We start from the raw sequence: 22,444 nt of genomic DNA, 5'->3' as shown, positions 1-22,444 counted from the left end.
CAGCCTCCCCCAATCAATTTTTGAAAGCTTCTGTCTAATGCCATCAAAATTAGCCTTGCTCCAATTTAGAAATTTAACTTGTAAACCAGACATCATTTTCTGTGACTATCTTAAAACTATTAGAATTATGGTCTCTGGTCCCAAAGTTCTCCCCCTACTAATTCTTCCATCACCTGTCTTGCTTTATTTCCCAAGAGGCGGTCAAGTTTTGCTTTTTCACTCGTAGATCATCTACATATTGATTAAGATTGTTTCCAGAAAACTTAACAAATTCCTCCCTGTCTAAGCCCTTAGCAGTATGGCTGTTCCAGTCTATGTTTAGAAAGTTAAAATCCTGTACATTTACAACCCTATTATTCAACAGCTATCTACAATCTCCCTACATATTTGCTCCTCAATTTCCCACTGACTATTGGGGGGGCCTATAGTACAATCCCATCAAAGTGACCACTCTTAATCCACAGTTCCACCCATACAGCCTCAATGGACAATACCTCAGGAATATACTCTAAGTACTGCTGTGATGTTTTCCTTAATTAAAATACCACCTCCCCCCACTTTTTTCTCCTCTTCTAACTTCCAAATGGCATCTGTAACTCAGAACATGGAGCTGACAGTCCTGTCCCTCCCTCAACCATGCTTTTGTAATAGTTGGGGTATCCCAGACCCATGTACCCATCCTTACCCTGAATTCACCTGTCTTACCTGGCAGGTCTCTTGCATTGAAATAAATGCTGTTTCATTCATCAATCTTCCCTCATTCCCTGCTGTGCTTTTGCCTGCCTTGTCTATTTAAAGTATTCTCTTAACTTCAGTACTAGCCTAAAATTTCACTTTCATCTCACTACCATTTGGGATCCCACCCTCGTTTGAGTAGCTCAAGCAAATCTCCCTACCAGGATGTTGATCCCCCTCCAGTTTAGGTGAAACCTGTCCATCTTGGATAAGTCACCTGTGCCCCAGAAAAGGTCCCAATAATTCAAAACTCTGAATCTGTACTCCTCCTACTTCTACACCAGCTCTTCAGCCACATGTTCCATCTGCCATACCCTTCTAGTCTTATTCTCATGAACATGTTGAACCATGTGGTAATCCAGAAATAACTACTTTTGAGGTGCTGCTTTTTAAACTCCTGTCTAACTCTCTTTGTTCACTCTGCAGGACTTCATCCCCTTAAATGAGTGTCCTCGTATTCTGTAACTACTTCCCCGCCTAGATCTCAATTTGCACCACCAGTGGAAGCATCTTTTCAATATCTACTCTGTTAAATCTCTCAGAATCCTGTATGTTTCAATAAGATCACTCCTCATTCTTCTGAACTATCTTGAGTAAAGGCTTAACCTATTCAGCTCTTCTTGATATGCCACCGCCTTCATCTCAGGAATCAACCTAAAAAATCTCTTCTGAACTGCCTTCAATGCCTGTTTAACTTTAATGCAGGGTTCAAAACTGAGCACAGTACTCCAGTTGCAGCTGCACCAACCCTCTATACAGTTGTCATATTAAATATAAACCTGGCTTGTGTACAAGATGGTTTTCTGAACCAAGACATTGAGGAACTAACTAGAGAACAGGCCATCCTAGACTGGGTATTATGCGATGAGAAAGGAATAAATGCCATTTTGTTGTGTGAGACAATCGGTATGTTGGCCTTTCTGAGAAGAGGATTCCAGTAAAGAAGCAGCGATGTCTTACTGCACCTATGCAGAGCCTTGTAGAGGCCACATCTGAAATATTATGTGCAGTTTTGGTTTCCCTTATCTGAGGAAGGATATTCTTGCTATAGAGGGAATGTAGCAAAGGTTTACCGGACTGACATGAGACGAGGTTGAATCAATTAGGATTACGTTCGCTGGAGTTCAGAAGAATGAGGGGAGTTCTCATAGACACCTATGAAATTCTAACAGGACTAGACAGGGTGAACACAGGAATTATTCTCAATGACTGGGCGATATGAGGTAGGCCTTTTTGAGCTGAGATGAGAAATTTCCTGAGTTAGTCGGCCTGTTGAATTTGTTATCACAGAAGCAGTCTCAGCCAAGATATTGTGTGATTTCAAGAGGAGTTAGATATAGCACTAGGAACTAGAGGGATCAAAGAATATGGAAAGAAAGTAGGATTAGGCTGTTTGATTTGAATGATCAGCTGTGAACATGGTGAATGGTATAGCAGGCCTGAAAGGCAGAAGGGCCTACTCCACCTTTTCTATGCAGCAGCCACTAGAACTGAAGGCCGTGATTCAATTTTCATTCTTAATTGTTTATTGCTCCTGCATATATTATGTTTCATACAGAAGAATCCCCCCCCCCCCAAAAAAAAACTTCTCTGTTTTTTGGGAGTCTCTAATCAATAATCTGTCTTTTGATTATTCTGACCAAAATTCATGACCTTTCACTTCCTGTATTAAATGCCATCTACCAAGGTTTCGCCTACTCACTCAACCTATCTGTTGTCCAGTTGCAGATTCCTTATTCCTTATCACAGTAGGCTCTTCCACCTATTTTTCTATTGCTGGCGAGTTTGGATGCATTATGCCCTACCCTGCTACCAAGTGATTTATACAGATAGTAAGATGTTCAGAGATGCGCAGATTAGTTGGATTGGCCATGCTAAATTAGCCACAGTGTCCAGGGACATGTAGGTTAGGTGAATTAGCTATGATTTATTCAGGCTTATGATCTTTGGAAGGGTCAGTGTGGACTCAGTGGGCTGAATGGCCAGCTTTCACACTGTAGGGATTCTTGCACTAATAAGCAAATGAGAGGTTAGGAATGACATTTATGACTAGTTACGTCTTTCCAACCCAAAAAAGACCCATTAATCCCAACCTTGTTTTCTCTGTATTAGCCAATACTCAATCCACATTAATATATTACCTGCAGTGTTACGAGCTCCCATCTTGTGCGATAACCGTTTTATGGCAAATCCAAATACACTATATTGACCAGTTGACTTTTTATCTCTTCTGCTTGTAATATCCTCAAAGAATGCTACCAAATTTGACAAACATGATTTTCCTTTCACATGGAAATCCATGTTGATTCTTTAGTTACCTTAAGCTCTTATAAATGCCTTGTTTTCTTTCCCCCCTTAATAATGTACTTTAGCATTTTCTTAACATCAGATGTTAGGCTAACTGGCCTATAGTTTCCCACTTTCTGTCCCTCTCCATTCAGGGTGTAGCATGAGTAGTTTTCCAATTTTCTGAAACACTGAGTCCTGTGAAGTCTAGAATGTTTCAATAAATGCTGCCTCAATCACGCCGTCCAACAACGACCCTGCCCCCTCGTCCAACACCGATTCCACCCCACCCCGTCCATCACAGACCCCTGCCCCCCGCCCTATCGAACACAGACCCCGACCCCGCCCCGTCCAATACCGCCCCCCACCCTGTCCAACCCCGCTGCGTCCAACACCGACCCCCGCTCTGCTCCTGCCCCCTCCAACACCGACCCCACCCCCTGCCCACACCCCGTCCCCTTGTCCAACCCTGCCCCCGCCCTTGCTCCTTCCAACACTGCCCCCCATCCCGTCCAAACCCCCTCGCCCCCACCCCATCCAACACCGACCCCGCCCCCCACCCGTCCAACACCAACCCCAACCCCTCATCCAACACCACCCCTGCTGCTTCCAACCCTGCCCCCTCCCCCGCCCCATCCAACACCGACCCCGCCCTCCGACCCCACACCGTCCCGTCCAATACCGGCCACCACCTCCGCCCCGGCCCGTCCAACACCGGCCACCATCCCCGCCCCGGCCTGGCCACCACTCCCACCCCGTCCAACGCCGACCCGGCCCCCTCGTCCAACGAAGTGGGAACTTAGATTTAGATTTTAGATTTTATTGTCACATGTACTCAAGTACAGAAGTACAGAAAAACAGTGGTAAGTGTATAATGTCACCACGCATAGTGCTATCGTAGGTACCTAGGTACAAAAACGATTTAGATACAAAGTAGAGAAATGAGTGTTAAAAAGCTAGCCTAGCCAAAACACCACCATGAGCCATTGAGACACCAGCTGGCATACCACCAAGCGACCAGGCCCAGGCCCACCCACGAGCCACCAACAGACCAGGCCGGAGCCCATCAAAAGCTGCCAAAAGACCAAAGAACTGTGGGAGCAGAGTTCTTGCCTGTATTTAAGGCTGAGATAGATAGACAGCTATCCTTTATTGACGATAGATTTTCTTGCTACAAAGGGGTGCACGAAGGTTTACCAAGTTGATTCCTTGTGTGGCAAGACTGACATATGAGAAAGGATTGACTTTGTTAGGATTGTATTCACTGAAAGTTTAGAGAAGTGAGGGAGACTTTCGTAGAAACCTCTGTAACTTTAACAGGACTAAACAGATTAGATGCAGGAAGGATATTCACAATTGTGGGGGGAGTCCTGAACTAGGTGTCGTAGTTTAAGGGTAAGGAGTAAACTTTTTAGGACTGAGATGAAGAGCAATTTCTTCACCCAGAGAGTGCTGAGCTTCAAAAAGTGAGGCTAAAACATGTACTTCAAGAAGAGATAGACATAGTTCTTGTGGATCAAGGGATATAGGGAGGGCAGATTAGTGTATTGAGCTCAACAGTCAGCCATGTTCATATTCGCTGGCTGAGTAGGCTTGAAGGGTTGAATGCCTACTCCTCCTATCTCTGTTTCTTGATCAGATGGGGAATCAAGAGTTACAGGAAGAGGGCAGGGAAGTGGACATAAGGAATGTCAGATCAACCATTATCCTATTGAATTGTAGAATAGTCTTGAGGGTTCAACGTCCTTCTCGTAAATTAGATGAAGAAATTACTTGGAATACAACTTGATCACTTTAAGTGTTAAATAGTTTTTGTACCCTGACAGTTTTCTATCCATTAAATCATTTTGTTCTTATTTCCAATGCAGGCACTGATGAAGCAGGATAATTTGGATGCTTATAATGAGAAAGACCCATACAAAACAGATGATCCTCGTGAGGATGATGATGAGAATGATGATAATGATAACTCAATTGAGGCTGAAACATTTTCTTTAGAAAGGGAAGAGGTTTTGCCACCAGCGCTCCCACATGCTACTGTTGAACGATTATCACTCCCAAAGGGACTGCCTTGGGCCCCAAAAGTGAGGTAAACAGTTTCTCCTCATTGTCTATTCAGTGAGATTAACTAGATTAGATGTGTATTCTTTACTTTGGTTTCTTGACAATATATATTCCAATACAAACACTAGTGCCATTGGTAGACATAAATTAGGAGTTGTCACCACTCCTCTGCTTTCTGGAAACACTTTCTTGTACTGCCCTTTACATTTGTACAATGCATGCTCAGTTGGTGAAATTGCACACCAAGGCAAGGATTTTCCACTTCTGCACTGGCTAGCCTTTGATTTTCATTCCATTTAGAATTGAGAGACAAGACTACTAATGAATAAGTAAATGTCAACCTGATTATCAACACTTTCAACTGTGAAGAAAGAGAACTCCGACCTTGATCATGCTGTCATTGATATCGAATGAATTTTATGGAGAGGACCAGGGCAGAAATGTCGTCATTGCTACTCCTGACAGCAGTGCAGCACAAAACTGCTTAAAACATTGAAGGGTGAAGATGACAGAGGATCCAGCAATTTTTCTTTTATTCTCTTTTCTGTGTTTTTTTTTGCAAGTGAGCTTTTAATTCAGTTTGCAGTTATTTCCATGGTTCTCTTTAGGTGGCCCAAAAGAAGTGATATTGTAAAGGGGGACAATTTATGTGCAATCTGTATGGCACCTTTTCAAAAAAATGATTAGTTACAGGATGTGGGTGTTGCTGGCTAGATGAGCATTTATTCCTCATGCCTTATTGCCCTTGAGAAGGTGCTGGTACACACCTTGCTGAACTGTTGCAGTCCATGTCAACCAGCGGTACAGTAGCTCAGTGGTTAGGACTGTTGCCTCTCAGTGCCAGGGATTGAGTTTGATTTCAGCCTTGGTAACCGTTCGTGTCCGCATGGGCTTCTGCCAGATACTCTGGTTTCCTCCCAAAGTCCAAAGATGTAGGGATGGCCACACTAAGTTACCCTCTAGTGTCTAGGAATGAGTAGGTTAGCTATGATAAATGTGGAGTTCTGGTAATAATGCTGTTTGAAGAATCACTGCTGACTCATTGGGCCAAATGTTCTTTATCTGCACTGTAGGAGTTATATTTTGTACAAGGATGCCCACAGTGCTTTTCGGGAGGAGAGTTTCAAGATTTTGAGTGACAATGGTGTGTGATATGGAGAGCAATGCTCCCATGTGTCTGCTGTCCTTGTCCTTCTCCACAGTAAAAGTCATGGGTTTCTGAAATGCTGTCAAAAGAGCCTCGTTGAGTTGGGTGTTTCTATAGATGGTACTTAGTGCTGCTGGATGTATTGGCAGTTGAGGGAGTGAATGTTGAAGGTGTTAGGTGTGTGGCAGTCAAGCAGGCTGCTTTGTCCTGGGTGGTGGTGAACAAACATTCCTGACTTGTACTTTGTAGACTGGCTTTAATGAGGTCAAGAGGCAAGTTGCCTAATTCAGAGTTCCCAGCTGCTGACCTGCTCTTGCAGTGAGAATACTTACGTACCAACGTCCTGGGGAGGAGTTTTGCTAATGCTCTTCAGGTGGTTTTAAATTAATTCAGCAGGGGGATGGGAACCAAAATTGTAGTCCGAGTATACGGGAGGTTAAGAGTAGTGAAGTTAGAACTAAGATTTCAAGATCACAAGAAGGCACCAGCAAGCAAGAAGTTGGTATGAAGTGTGTCTACTTCAACACCAGGAGCATCTGGAATAAGGTGGGTGAATTTGCAGCATGGATTGGTACCTGATATTTCAATGTTGCGGCCATTTCAGAGACATGGGTAGAGCAGGAACAGGAATTGCAGGTTCTGGGATTTAGATGTTTCAGTAAGAACAGAGAAAATGGTGAAGGGGGTGGGGGGGGAGGGTGTGACGCTGTTAGTCAAGGACAGTATCACGGTTGCAGAAAGGGTGTTTGAGGACTTGTCAACTAAAGTAGTATGGACTGAGATTACAAACAGGAAATGAGAAATTACCCTGTTGGGAGTTTTCTGTCGGCCTCCAAATTGTTCAAGAGATGTAGAGGATAAGATAGCAAAGATGATCCTTGATAGGAGCAAGAGTGACAGGGTAGTTGTTATGGGGCCTTCATAACAACTTTCCTAATATTGACTGGGAATACTATATTTCGAGTACTTTAGATGGGTCAGTTTTTGTCCAATGTGTGCAGGAGGGTTTCCTGACACAGTATGTAAACAGGCCAACAAGGGGTGATTTGGTACTGAGTAATGAACCTGGCCAAGTGTTAGATTTTAAGGTGAGTACTTTGGTGATAGTGACCACAATTCGGTTATGTTGAATTTAGTGATGGAAAGGGATAGTTATGTATACCGCAGGGCAAGAGTTATAGCTGGGGAAAATGCAATTAGGTTGCAATTAGGCAAGATTTAAGATGCATAGGATGGGAAAGGAAGCTGCAAGGACTGGGCACAATTGAAATGTGGAGTTTATTCAAGGACCAGCTGCTGCTGGTCTGTGATAAGTATGTACTGGTCAGGCAGGGGAGAAGTTGTCATGCGTGGGAGTGTGGTTTACTAAGCAAGTTGAATCTCTTGTCAAGAGGAAGAAGAAGGCTTATGTTAGGATGAGATGTGAAGACTCAGTTAGGACACTTGAGGGTTACCAGTTCGCCAAGACACACCGAAAGAGAGGGCTCAGAAGAGCCAGAAGGGAACATGAGAAGTTGTTGGCAGATAGGATCAAGGAAAACCCTAAAGCTTTTTATTGGTATATCAAGAATAAAAGAATGACTGGTTAAGTTTAGGGCCAATCAAGCATTGTAGTAGGAAGTTGTGCATGGAGTCGGAGAAGATGGAGAAGTGTTAAATGAATACTTATTGTCAGTATTCACACTGGAAAAAGACAATGTGTTCGAGGAGAATATTGAGATACAGGTTATAAGACTAGATGGGATGAGGTGCATAAGGTGGAGGTGTTAGCAATTCTGGAAAGTGTAAAAATAGGTAAGTCTGCTGGGCCGGATGGGATTTATCCTCTGATTTTCTGGGAAGCCAGGGAGGAGATTGCTGAGCCTTTGACTTTGATCTTTGTTGTCATTGTCTACAGGAATTGTGCAGAAGACTCCAGGATAGTAAATGTTGATCCCTTGTTCAAGAAGGGGAGTAGAAACAACCCTGGAAATTATAGACTTGCGAGCCTTACTTTGGTTGTGGATAAAGTGTTGGAAGTGGTTATAAGAGATAGGATTTATAAACGTCTAGGAAGAAATAAGCTGATTAGGGATAGTCAACACGGTGAGGTGGTGCCTCAGAAACTTATTGAGTTCTTTGAGAAGGTGACCAAACAGAGGGATGAAGGTAAAGCAGTTGATGTGGTGTATATGGGTTTCAGTAAGGCGTTTGATAAGGTCCCCCACGGTAGGCTATTGCAGAAAATACAGAGGCATGGGATTGAGGGTGATTTAGCAATTTGGAACAGAAATTGGCTAGCTGAAAGAAGACAGAGGGTGATTGTTGATGAGAAATATTCATCCTGGAGTTCAGTTACTAGTGGGGTACTGCAAGGACCTGTTTTGGGGCCACTGCTGTTTGTCATTTTCATAAATGACCTGGATGAGGGTATAGAAGGATGGATTGGTAAATTTGCAGATGACACTAAAGTTGGTACAGTTGTGGATAGTGATGAAGGATGTAGGTTATAGAGAAACATAAATAAGCTGCAGAGCTGGGCTGAGAGGTGGCAAATGGAGTTTAATGCGGATAAGTGTGAGGTGATTCACTTTGGAAGAAGTAACAGGAACAAAGAGTACTGGGCTAATAGTAAGACTCTTGGTAATGTAGATAAGCAGAGCGATTTGTGGCCAGGTACATAGGTCCTTGAAAGTTGCCAATCACGTTGATAGGGTTGTTAAGAAGGCATATGGTGTGTTATAGAGTCATAGAAATGTACAGCGTGGAAACAAACCCTTCAGTCCAACCCGTCCATGCCGACCAGGTATCCCAACCCAGTCCACCTGCCAGCACCCGGCCCATATCCCTCCAAACCCTTCCTATTCATATACCCATCCAACTGCCTCTTAAATGTTGCAATTGTACTAGCCTCCACCACTTCCTCTGGCAGCTCATTCCATACATGTACCACCCTCTGTGTGAAAAGTTGCCCCGTAGGTTTCTTTTATATCTTTTCCCTTTCCCCCTAAACCTATGCCCTCGAGTTCTGGACTCCCCGACCCCAGGGAAAAGACTTTGCCTATTTACCCTATCCATGCCCCTCATAATTTTGTAAATCTTTAGAAGGTCACCCCTCAGCCTCAGACGCTTGTGAGAAAACAGCCCCAGCCTGATCAGCCTTTCCATATAGCTCCAATCCTCCAACCCTTGCAACATTGTTGTAAATCTTTTCTAAACCCTTTCAAGTTTCACAACATCTTTCCGATAGGAAGGAGACCAGAATTGAACACAATATTCCAACAGTGGCTAACCAATGTCCTGTACAGCTGCAACATGTCCCCCCCAACTCCTGTACTCTATACTCTGACCAATAAAGGAAAGCATACCAAGCGCCGCCTTCACTATCCTATCTACCTGTGTCTCCAATTTCAAGGAGCTATGAACCTGCACTCCAAGGTCCCTTTGTTCAGCAACACTCCCTAGGACCTTACCATTAAGTGTATAAGGCCTGCTCTGATTTGCTTTCCCAAAATGCAGCACCTCGCATTTATCTGAATTAAACTCCATCTGCCACTTCTCAGCCCATTGGCCCATCTGGTCCAGATCCTGTTGTAATCTGAGGTAACCCTCTTCGCTGTCCACTACACCTCCAATTTTGGTGTCATCTGCAAACTTACTAACTCTATCTTTTATGCTGGCATCCAAATCCGTTCTGTAAATGGCTAAAAGTAGAGGACTCAGCACCAATCTTTGTGGCACTCCACTGGTCACAGGCCTCCAGTCTGAAAAACAACCCTCCATCACCACCCTCTGTTTTCTACCTTTGAGCCAGTTCTGTATCCAAATAGCTAGTTCTCCCTGTATTCCGTGAGATCTAACCTTGCTAATCAGTCTCCCATGGGGAACCTTGTCGAGCGCCTCACTGAAGTCCATAAAGATCACATCTACTGCTCTGCCCTCATCAATCCTCTTTGTTACTTCTCAAAAAAACTCAATCAAGTTTGTGAGACATAATCTTCCACGCACAAAGCCATGTTGACTATCCCTAATCAATCCTTGCCTTTCCAAGTACATGTACATCCTGTCCCTCAGGATTCCTTCCAACAACTTGCCCACCACCGAGGTCAGGCTTACTGGTCTATAATTCCCTGACTTGACCTTACCAATCTACTTAAACAATGGCACCACGTTAGCCAACCTCCAGTCTTCTGGCACCTCACCTGTGTCTATCAATGATACAAATATCTCAGCTAGACGCCCAGCAATCACTTCTTCAGCTTCCCACAGAGTTCAAGGGTACACCTGATCCGGTCCTGGGCATTTATCCACCTTTAGGCGTTTCAAGACATCCAGCACTTCCTCCTGTGTAATATGGGCATTTATTGGTAGAGGGATTGAGTTTCAGAGTCATGAGATCATGCTGCAACTGTACAAAACTCTGGTGTGGCCACATTTGGAGTATTGCATACAGTTCTGGTCACCGCATTATAGGAAGGATGTGAAAGCTATGGAAAGAGTTCAGGGGAGATTTACTAGGATGTTGCCTGGTATGGAGGGAAGGTCTTTATGAGGAAAGGTTGGGGGACTTGAGACTGTTTTTGTTAGAGAGGAGGAGGTTAAAGATGTCTTGAGGCATGCAAGATAATCAGGTGGAGTAGATAGGTTGGACAATGAGAACCTTTTTCCTCAGAAGGCGATGGCCAGCACGATGGGCCATAGCTTTAAATTGAGGGGTGATAAATATAGGACAGATGTCAGAGGTAGTTTCTTTATTACTCAGTGGTAGGTGTGTTGAATGCACTGCCTGCAACGGTAGTAGACTAGCCTACTTCAAGGGCATTTACATGGTCATTGAATAGGCATATGGATGAGAATGGAATAGTGTATGTTAGATGGGCTTCAAATTGATTTCACAGGTCAGCACAATATTGAGGGACGATGGGCCTGTACTGCGCTGATATGTTTTATGTTCTATGTGGTTGATCCAGTTCACTGTCTGGTTAATGCTAACTTCTAGGGTGGAGGACTCAAGTTTAGTAATGCCATTGAATGTCAAGAGATGATGGTTGGATTCATTTTTTGGAGTCATCAAATGTGACTTGTTACTAAACATTCCAATCCTGAATGTTGCCCAGATTTTGCTGCATTTGGACATGCACTGCTTCAGTATCATGAACGGTGCAGTCATCAGCGAACACCCCCCTCTTGACCTTATGATGAAATCGAGGTCCTTGCTGAAGCAGCTGAGCGTGGTTGGGCCTAGAACACCACCCTGGAGAATTCTGACAGTTATATCCTATGTCTGAAATGATTGACCTTCAACAACCACAGCCATCTTCCTGTGTGCTAGGCATTACTACAACTAGTGAAGGGTTTTCTTCCCTGATCCCCGTTGACTACAGTTTTGCTGGAGCTCCATGATACCACATTGTTAAAATGCAGCCTTGATATCAAGGGCAGTCACTCTCACCTCACCTTTGGAATTCAGCCCTTTTGTCCACATCTCGATCGTGTTATGAGTTCAACAGTTCAGGTGGAATCCAAACTTAATATCAATGGATCCATTATTGTTCAATAAATTCCACTTGATAGCATTAATCGTGATATTTCCATTGTTTTGCTGTTGACCGTAAGTATACTGATGGGGTGGTGTTTGGCCATATTAGATTTTTCCTTTTTGTGGATCGTACATACCAAAGTAATGTCGCATATCGTTCAATGGATGCCAGTTTTATAATTGTATTGGAACAAGTTATCTCAGAGCACTGGTAGTTTTGATTACAAGACTTAATCAGTATCCCTGAGCCCATAGCAATGAAATTCTACGAAAATAGTTTCTTGATATCATGTGGACTGAATTGATTTGTTCATGCAGTTTACAGGGGTCACTGGAATACGTTGACCAAATGATAATGATATAATTGTAGTTCCTTACCAAAATGGAAACAATGACCGTTTTACTGATGTTTCAAATGGAAACCTGAGTCACTTGAATTTTTTGGTGTTTTCTTGCCCTCATGATTATGATGAGTTTTTTCCTCCACAGAGAAAAAGACATTGAAACGTTTTTGGAATCCAGCAGGAGTAAGTTCATCGGTTATACTTTAGGCAAGTGAGTATCCAATTTGTTGGCCCATTGCTAGTCATTTCTTTGATTTTCAGTGTGTAATTTTTTATTGGATAAGAAATTATTTTCACCTGACAGTTAATGGAACTAAATTGCTGTGATCACACTGCAGTATTAGGCACAAGTCCCGAAATCTCTCATTTCTAGCTGTGTTCTATATGAACTACATCGTTAACAATAACTTTCCATTTTTCACTGTCCATACTGGTGCAGTGCAGTGCAGTAAGCCAAGAACCAAGGTGACAGGTCATAGGACAGATGTAATGTTGGGTGTGATTTATATTTATTATAACATTTATTTTAAATCTTTGAATTTTGTAAATAATGGCATATGTGTTTCCTCCATATCTTAAGAGGTTTAATTATTAACTAGCAGCATTTCTGTAATGATGATTTTTAAAAAAACTATTATAGGGAGATCTTCTGGAGTGTAATGGGACTTCTTACATTGGGAGTATGTCTGAGTGAACAAAGTAAACAGGACTTTCAGAAGATTCTGCAATTGTTCTTTTGATTTGGGAAAACATCCATAGCTTGGAAAAAAATAATTTTGTACTTGCAGTTTTGGCTGTTTTCAGAAGTCTTGGCTTAAACTGCATCTGGAAAACCATTGCTCATGAGAAAGGAAGATCATTTTAGTGCTGTTAAGAAAGAGCTTACTTCAGTTAAGTTTAAAAGTTCCAGACCAAAAGTCATGATTTGGAGATGCTGGTGTTGGACTGGCATGTACAAAGTTACAAATCACACAACACCAGGTTATAGTCCAACAGGTTTAATTGGAAACACTAGCTTTCAGAGCGCTGCTCCTTCATCAGGTAGTTGTGGAGGACACAATTGTAAGACACCATATGAAAGAAGTGAAACTATCATGGTATTCAAACAGATGAAAGACTCAACAAACAATCAAGGTATTTTTCAATGTATAATTTCAGTTACATCACACTGTAAACTTTTGCAATAAATTCTGTCTTACAGTTGTGTCCTCTACAACCACCTGATGAAGGAGCGGCACTCTGAAAGCTGGTGCCTCCAGTCAAACCTGTTGGACTATAACCTGGTGTTGTGTGATTTTTAACTGTGTACAGACCAAAAGTGTTTGTTTAAAACAATGAAGTAATTATGTGAAGCAGAGAGAAGTCTGAGCTCAGGTGCACAACAAATTAAGGAAGAAGCTATCAAAATCTCTGAGCCAGGAACTGAAGCCATCACTAAGTTAAACCCTAAAAGGGATGGAGAAGGGATTTCTCTCTGGTGTTTGAGTACGAGAATGAGATGTTATTGGGATTGTGATTGTAGTTTTACTGGGATCTTTTAAACTTTGTTATATGTAAGTAGTTTGGTTTGCTTTGATATATTTTATCATCATTTCTTTTGTACAGTAACATTCCATCAGTAAAACCAAATTTGTAGCGTTGCATAATTGTGTCTCCAGTAAAACAAAAAATCTATCAAGGCAGATTGCAGTTTGAGATCAGATTTGCTCAGTAAGAACTCTGATCTTAATACAGATCACAGAAGGTCAGCATTGGTCACGCAATCTGCATTTTTGCCTCTTTTGCAGAGGAGGCCGTTTTGTGTGTAGTGAATTCAGTAGACTAGATTGAGTGAATTCCACTTAAAATCACTATTTGATGTGAAGTGAGTATTTGAGGCATGAGATGGTGAGGAGGTAAAAAGGCAGATGTTTGCCTGGAAAGGTGCCACATGAAGGGAATGGAGTGTTAGAGCTGATGAAGAAGTGGCCCACAGTATCATGGAGGAAACACACCCTTCGGAATGCTGAAAGGGGATGGCAAGTTATCTTTGGTGACATTACATTGGAAGTAGTAGAAATGATGGAAAATTCGAAGTTGATTATGGAAGCTGGTGGGGTACAAGAGGAAACAGATTGTGGTTCTAAGTGGGAGGGGAAGGGGTGAGAGCAGAAATACAGACTATGTGGCAGACAAATCAAGAGTCCTGGCCATCATGCTGATGGAGGAATCCTCTGTTGAAGCAAGAGAGAAAAGATATAGGACATAGAATGTTACAGCATAGTACAGGCCCTTCAGCCCTTGATGTTGCACCCTACACTACTCCATTATGGGCAGTACGGTGGCACAGTGGTTAGCACTGCTGCCTCACAGCGCCAGAGACCCGGGTTCAATTCCCGTCTCAGGTGACTCTGTGTGGAGTTTGCACATTCTCCCCATGTCTGCGTGGGTTTCCTCCGGGTGCTCCGGTTTCCTCCCACAATCCAAAAATGTGCAGGTTAGGTGAATTGGCCATGCTAAATTGCCCGTAATGTTAGGTGAAGGGGTAAATGTAGGAGTATGGGTTTGGGTGGAATACGCTTCGGCGGGTTGGTGTGGACTTGTTGGGCCGAAGGGCCTGTTTCCACACTGTAAGTAATCTAAGTATCATCCATATGATTATCCAATTACCATTTAAATGTCCTTAAAGTTGGCAAGTCTACCACTGTTGCAGGGCGTTCCACGCGCTTACTACTCTGAGGAAAGAACCTACCTCTGACATCTGTCCGATGCCTATCATTCCTCAGTTTAAAACTGTTTCTTCATGCTATCCATCACCATCTGAGGAAATAGACTCTCACTGCTGATCATCTTGTATGTCTCTATTAAGTCACCTCTCAACCTTCTATCTAACGAAAACAGCCCCAAGTCCCTCAGCTTTTCCTTGGAAGACCTTCCCTCCATACCAGGGACCATTCTGGTAAATCTCCTCTGCACCCTTTCCAGTGCTTCCACATCCTTCCTATAGTATAGCGACCAGAACTATACGCAGTACTGCAAGTGCGGCAGCACCAGATTTTTGTACAGCTGCAACATGACCTCATGGCTCCCTCTACCAATAAAAGCCCTCATCCAGGTCATTTATAAAAATGACAAACAGTGGCCCCAGTAATAACCACTAATACACCACTAGTAACAACTCCAGGATGAAGATTTCTCATCAACCACCACCTTCTGGGTTTCAGCTAGCCAATTTCTGATCCAATCTGCTAAATCACCCTCAATCCCATGCCTCCACATTTTCTACAATAGCCTACTGTGGAGAACCTTATCAAATGCTTTACTGAAATCCATGTACATCACATTCCAGAAATACATTTTTTGTGGTGGTTACATCATCAGCACAAACGTTACAAAGAGGGATGGAAGATCACAGACCTGAGATACTAAGTCGTTTCCCTTTCTACACAGATGCTGCCTAATCTGTTGAGTCTATTTCCCCAGCATTTTCTGTATTTATTTCTGAACAAATAATGTCTGATGCAATTTGCCAGCTGTCCAATATTTAACCCAAAAGCAAAATGCTATTTATTGTTGGCAGTGTAAAACAAAAACAAAAGTCCTGGATGTAATTTATACATCTTTCACTATCTCTGAGAAAAATGTTTTGGGTCAATTAACTTTTTAATAAGAATGTCTGTTCCTTAGGGACTGTGACAGGAGAATAAGAATTTGGCAGAGACATTAGCCATCTTCACAGATACAGCTCATCAGGAAAATGCTAGAATCCATTTTTAAGGGAATCTTAAAATCATTGGAAATTCATTGTACGATCAATGTCAACTTTTTTTTTAAATGCGGTTATGTTTGACAAATATTGGGAATACATATTTATATTTAAGGACAATTGCTTATAAAACCATAAGTTTTGTTTTAACTATTTAGGTATTCACTGAATTGAAATGGGTTTTCCTAAATGATTTGGAAATGAAGCCAGTCGTTTCAAATATGCTGTGGTCAGCTTAGTTTTTTTTATTGGAACTCAACTAATTTTGAAATAAACAGTGAAGCAAATCTTCCAAGGAAACAGGAAGATATTGTTTGTTGCCTTAATTACTGAGAAAAAAACACCTAGATCTGAGAGAAATAGAGGCTCCTTTATTGTTAATTTACTAGCATTTCCTTCTGGACTTCGAATTCTGTTTTACAGACCCAAGAGTCACTAAAGAAGACATTTCAGATGCTATGTGATGTACTCCTAAAATTTTGTTCATAACAAACAGATCATTTTAGTTCATTAGAGGAAGCTGGAGGACCCTTATTTTTAATTGTAATACTAACAAGATGCAGCTAGCCATTTTTGTAACTGAAATAACACATTTATATTAATGATGCGACTGGTGAAGTAGTGGGGTATGATTCTCAGCTCATTCCTCCCATCATCATTATAACAGAAATTTATTAGATTTTGTTGAGTATGTAATAACTTGATTCCAGGGATAGAAATTTCTGTTATGTGGTTATTTTGGAGAATTTAAGACTGTTTGCTTTATGGACCAAACCAGACACCTCTCAAAATATCTTAAGAAGGTAGGCTTGATCCTAAAAAAATTCTTATCATATTAGATTCCCTACAGTATGGAAACAGGCCCTTTGGCACAACAAGTCCACACCGACCCTCCGAAGTGTAACCCACCCAGACCAATTCCCCTACCCTATATTTACCCCTGACTTGGCAATTTAGCATGGCCAATTCACAAAACCTGCACACCTTTGGGATTGTGGGAGGAAACCCACGCAGACACGGGGAGAACGTGCAAACTCCACACAGACAGTCGCTTGAGGCTGGAATCGAACCCGAGTCCCTGGCACTGACGCAGCAGTGCTAACCACTGAGCCACTGTGCCAACCAAGGCAAATGTAAAGTACCTATATCCAGAGACTATGTGACTGGTAAAATTTAATTGATGTTATGCAAAAACAGAATTTTTTAAACACTGTAGTTAAAATATAACCAAAGCAAGAAGAACTTAAAATAATAACACTATTGAAAAACTTCAGGGCAATAGATGCAGTAACTGTCACTAATTAGCTGTTCTAGCAAAGTAACAACTCATACACACACCCCTTGGCAATAAGGAAAATTCAGACAGTCTCTTACATGCAGGAGGAAAACTCATCGAAAAACTTTAGAGAGAATAGCAGCCAGGAGACGTTTACTAAAGTTTTCAATTCTGTTGAGACCCCAATTGAGTTTTCAGAAGCGTTGAAACCTAAAATCCAGAAATCTTGATCTAAGAGAGCGGGCCACACCCATTCAGGCTGTTTAATAAAAAAAAACCCTAGGCCTTCCAAACTGTTTGCTCAAGTGCTCTTCACTAGATAGCTTGACACCTCTTGCTCAATCTCTGTGTCAAACAAACCCAGACAAAATAAAGCCGCATTACCATGAAGAAAAGACTAAGAGGAGATATGATAGAAGCCCCAAAAATGTGAGGGGGATTTGGTTAGGATTGGTTGGTAGAAACTGATTCCTGTTGTAGGAGGTTGGAAACGGACTACGTTTTAAGTAGTTTGTAAAATGAACAAATGTGCTGGTGGAGAACTTATTCCACAGTTAGTTGTTAGAGTCTGGAATGCATTGTCTGGAAAAGTAGTCGAGGCATTCAAGGACATCAGTTGATTATTTAAAAGAAACAAGAAACATGATTATGGAGGAAAGGCAGGAAAATGGCGCTGAGTCATGGAGCAAACGAGGTTGAATGGCAGTCTACTGCATCTTAACACTTCCATGATTTTATGACTCGGGTGTGAGGAGAAGCATTACAAAGGCTGAAGGTGATGGAGAACTTAACGTATGGTGATGCAGAACTGCATATGGGCATTCACTCAAACACGCATGTACATGATTCCGTCGCCTCAATGTCACTGTGTCATGTAGATATGGTTGTGTACAGTGTACAGCAGAGAATGAAATGGACAGAAGTATGGCAATTGGAGTTTAAATGAGAAGTATGAAGAGATGGACTTTGGAAGATGTAATGCAAAAAACCATGGAAACAGGAATAGGCCCTTGAGGCTGCTCTACCAGTCAATTAGATCATGGCTGCATTTGGTGACACCAGCTGCTTTAAATTGCCCATAAGAATACATATGGTTTTCAGGAGGAGAGAGATCAAGGCCTGTTTGGTGGGGCAAAAGAAATTTCAAAGACCCAAGGAGAGAACGAGGGCTTTTGGGTGGGTGAAGGAACCGAGAAGGGGTAACAAAGGAGAAGGAAGTGAGAGGAAAGATGATCTCTCAGGAGCTCCTTCCTGCTCCTGAGCCCTCTTTGTTATAACCATCGACCCTTGTTTGTTCTCCCTCCTTCCCTCCAAACCTGTCTGTTCTATCTAGCCCCCTCCTGGTCTGATCCCTATTTCAATGTCATGCCTGTTCTGTGCGTGTGCGTAGTATAGAATTTGCGCATGACACAGTGACATTGAGGCGATGGAATCATGTACATGCGTGTTTGAGTGAATACCCATATGCAGTTGCCCCGCAGTTTGAGTGTCAGCAGACACTATCTTCGATCGTAGTTGATCATTTACCTATGCTATCTCTGTATCTTTTGATGCCAAAGAATCCAGGAGTCTGTTGATTTCTGTGTTGAACCTTCTCAATAAATGAGCTTTCACAGTCCTCTCAGGATCACCATATTTTGAGTGGAAGATCTCCTCTTTCAATGGCCAAGCCATCATTCTGTGGCCATGCACCCTGTTTCTAAAACCAGTGGAAACACTCCAGCTATAGCCACTTTGTCAAGCCAAGAATGTTGTATGTTTCAAGGACATTCTTTAAAATTCTAGAATATACTGGTCAAGCCTCCTCAATCTGTCCACAAAAGACAATACTGTGATCTCAGGGTTTAGTTTCATGAATCTCCATTGCATTGCCTCTGGCCAGTATATTCTTCCTTTAATTAGATTAGATTTCCTACAGTGTGGAAACAGGCCCTTCGGCCCAACAAATCCACACTGACCCTCCGAAGAGTAACCTACCCAGACCCTCTGACTAATGCACCTCTCACATTAGGGCAGTTTAGCATGACCAATTCACATGACCTGCACGTCTTTGGACTGTGGGAGGAAGCCGGAGCACCTGGAGGAAACCCACGCAGACACGGGAAAAATGTACAAACTCCACACAGACAGGTGCCCGAGGCCAGAATCAAACCTGGGACCCTGGTGCTGTGAGGCAGCAGTGCTAACCACTGAGCCACCATGCTGCCCCAGTGGAGACCAAGCTGCACAGTTTTCCATGTGCGGTCTCACTGAAGCTGTCTACAATTCACATCACGTCTCTCTACAAATACATCTCTAGCAAGGTGTCTTGACTATTGTACAAAAGTCCCCTTGCATTCCCATGCTCTCTAGCCCACTTCCTCTTGTTTACTCATTCTCCCGCTCTCTCCTTCACCTACTGTCTTACTCAACGATAATCGCTAGGCTGTTTTCTCTTTCTAGCTCATCCACTCTCGTTGCCCAGTCTCTCTCTCCCTATCTTGAGCTCTCACACCTGCTTTCGTTCGCTTGCTCTCACTTGCTCACCAGCTTTCACTAGCCCCCTCAGTGCGCCATCTCACTGCACTCTCTCTCCCTCAGTTGGCTGTGAGCTGTCTAGTTCTCACATACTCTCTCTTGCAATTTTTCTTGCCTCCCCTCCTCCTCACTCTTCTCATTTGCCCATTCTCTCCTTCACTGGTACTGTCTAATTCTATCCCACTAATATTTTGTGTAGGTTGTGCTCTTTTGCTAGCATGTGCTTTCTTTCGTCCACCACCTTGCTCTCTTGCTCACAGGTTCTCATCCTCGCTCGCTCACTCGCATGCATTCTTTCAGTGTTTTGTGTTTACTCCATCTCTTTTTTTTTTTCTCTCTCTGTCTCTCTCTCTCTGTAGCTCCATCCCTTCTCCCCCCCCCACTCTCTTGTCTTGCTCTAGCTGTCACCACCACTCCCATCCACTCGATTCCTCCTCCTTCCTGCTCCATCCCTCAACCCCCTCCCACCCACTCCATCCATCCCCCCTCTTTCCCCTGCTCCATCCTTTCCCCCACCCCTATCTCGCTCCACCCCTTCTTTCTCTCTCTCTCTCTCTCTCTCTCCCCTGCCCCACTTCATGGTGATAGTTTCGTCGCAAAGTGAACTGGACCGGTAATCCAGAACCAAGCCCTATTTCCATGAGCCTCTAAATTAATCACTTTCAAATATATATTCAGGTGCATTTTGGAATTCCTATGGATTCTGCCTCCTCCACTCTCAAGCAGCATATTCCATATCGTAACAACTCTGAGTAAAGAAGCCCAGTTTCTCTATTCTTTCCTTGAAACAAAAATCCCTCATTCCTGGTATCATTCTAGTCAATCTCCTTTGCACTCTCACCAATGCTTTAACATCCTTCTTAAATAAGGTGCCCAGAACTGAACACTACTTCAAATGGGGTGTGGCCAATGATTTGTGAAGGTACAACATAATTTCCTTGCTTTTATACTCTATGCTTCTATTTATAAACCCAAGGATCCCATAAGCTGTAGCAACTATTTCAACTTGCCTGACCCCCTTAAGCAAAATATTTCATTGTACCATGGTATCCCCCTATTTCAATACTCCCCTCATAGTTGTACCATTGAGCTTATGTTATTTCTCTGTGCTTCTCCTACTGAAATACATTGTCTCACATTTCTGTTCATTGATATTCATCTGTCAGGTGTTTGTCCATTTGACCAACATGCCAGTGACCCTCTGAAATCACCTCCGCATTATCCTCGCAATTCAGTGTTCTCCCTATTTTAGTATAGTCTGCAAATTTAGAGATTTTGCCGTCAACAGCCATCTCCAAAATGTTTGTAAGATCAGAAAAAGCAAGCGTCCCACCACCGATTCCTGGGGAATGCTGTTTTCAACTCTTCTCCAATCTGAGAAATGCCCATCCATACCTATACTCTGTATCCTATGGTTTATCCAACTTTCCCAAACAGGTCCAGCTTGCTAACCATCTGCCATATGGCGCACTATCAAATGCTTTCAGGAAGCCCTAATATACTGCATCCACAGTATTGTCCTGATCCACTGTCTGTCTCACTTTGTCAAAGAGCATAGTCAAATTAGTCTGGCAGGACCTGCTTTTTACAAAACCATGGAGCCTGTCCAGTATTAACTTATTTTTCTCTAAGGGTATATTTACCTTATCCCATATTATGGTCTCCATCAGTTTTCCCACTATTAATGTCAAGCTGACAAGTCTGTAGTTTCCTTATTCCTTTGCCCTTTTTTTGAACAACAGTGTCATGTTCGCAATTCTTCAGTCACTGTGGGACTAGTCCTGTGTATGAGGGTGCCTGGCTGCACAGTTTGCTTCTTAGTTGTCTCAGTATCGGGAATACATCCCATCCGAGCCAAATATCTTCTTTACCTGAACTGCTGCCAGCATTTTTAGCACCTCTTCTTTATTGTTCACTATACCACTGAAAACCTATGTTTTTATCTAGGCCATTGTCATAATTTTCTAATTTGATAAAGACAGAAACAAAGTACTCATTTAGTACCTTTGCCATGCCCCTTTGCTTCAGTAAGCAGCTTACCCTGCTTGTTTCTTATGGAGCCCACTCTTTCCTTCATTAATCCTTTACTGTTAATATGTCTGAAGAGCATGTTAGTGTTTGTTTTAGTGCAGCCTGCCATCGTTTCCTCATACTTTCTCTTCGCCTTGCTTATTTCAGTTTTAGCTTCTGTCCTGCATTTACGGTCATAAAGTCATAGAGGTTTACAGCATGGAAACAGGCCCTTCTGCCCAACTTATCTATGTTGCCCAGTTTTCATGATTAAATGTTTGGTCCATATCCCTCGATACCTATCTCATCCATACATGTGTCCAAATGTTTCTTCAGTGACAAAATTGTACTCATCTCTACTTCTGGCAGTCTGTTCCAGGCACTCACCACCCTCAGTGTGAAAAAATTGCACCCTTTTGTATCTCTCCCCTCTCCTTTAACCTATGCCCTCTAGTTTTAGACTCCCCAACGATGGAGAAAAGCTGTTGGCTACCTACCTTAATGCCCCTCGTGATTTTATATACCTCTATAAAGTAATTTCTTAGTCTCCTCGGCTCCAGGGAAGAAAGGTTCCAGACTATTCAGCCCCTCTTTATAACTCAAACCTTCCAGTCCAGATAGCATCGCAGTAAATCTTTTTTTGTTCTCTTTCTAGTTGAATAATATCCCTTCTATATTCTGACACCCTCTACTCAAGGAATTCACTAAACCCCAGCTGCCTATATATATCCTATGCTTGTTTTTTCTTGACCAGTACCTCAGTAACACGTGACATCTAGAGTTCCCTACTCCTGCTAGTTTT

The 22,444-nt window shown here is 42.6% G+C and overlaps 1 protein-coding gene across 3 annotated transcripts in view; it reads left to right on the top strand.

Annotated features, from left to right (window-relative positions):
- Nucleotides 1-22,444, top strand: part of LOC140467524 (striatin-interacting protein 1 homolog) — a 188,609-nt gene that overhangs the window by 75,247 nt on the left and 90,918 nt on the right. For all 3 annotated transcript variants that reach the window (XM_072563969.1, XM_072563967.1, XM_072563968.1), the window contains 2 exons: nucleotides 4,890-5,110; nucleotides 12,240-12,305. In XM_072563969.1, coding sequence (XP_072420070.1) covers nucleotides 4,890-5,110; nucleotides 12,240-12,305 — 287 coding nt within the window. The remainder of the gene's footprint in view (nucleotides 1-4,889; nucleotides 5,111-12,239; nucleotides 12,306-22,444) is intronic.

Source organism: Chiloscyllium punctatum, chromosome 45, assembly GCF_047496795.1.
Source record: "Chiloscyllium punctatum isolate Juve2018m chromosome 45, sChiPun1.3, whole genome shotgun sequence".
In the NCBI taxonomy this organism is placed as follows: Eukaryota; Metazoa; Chordata; class Chondrichthyes; order Orectolobiformes; family Hemiscylliidae; genus Chiloscyllium; species Chiloscyllium punctatum.
Note: the sequence above shows the minus strand (reverse complement) of the source record. Positions and strands in the feature narration are given on the sequence as shown.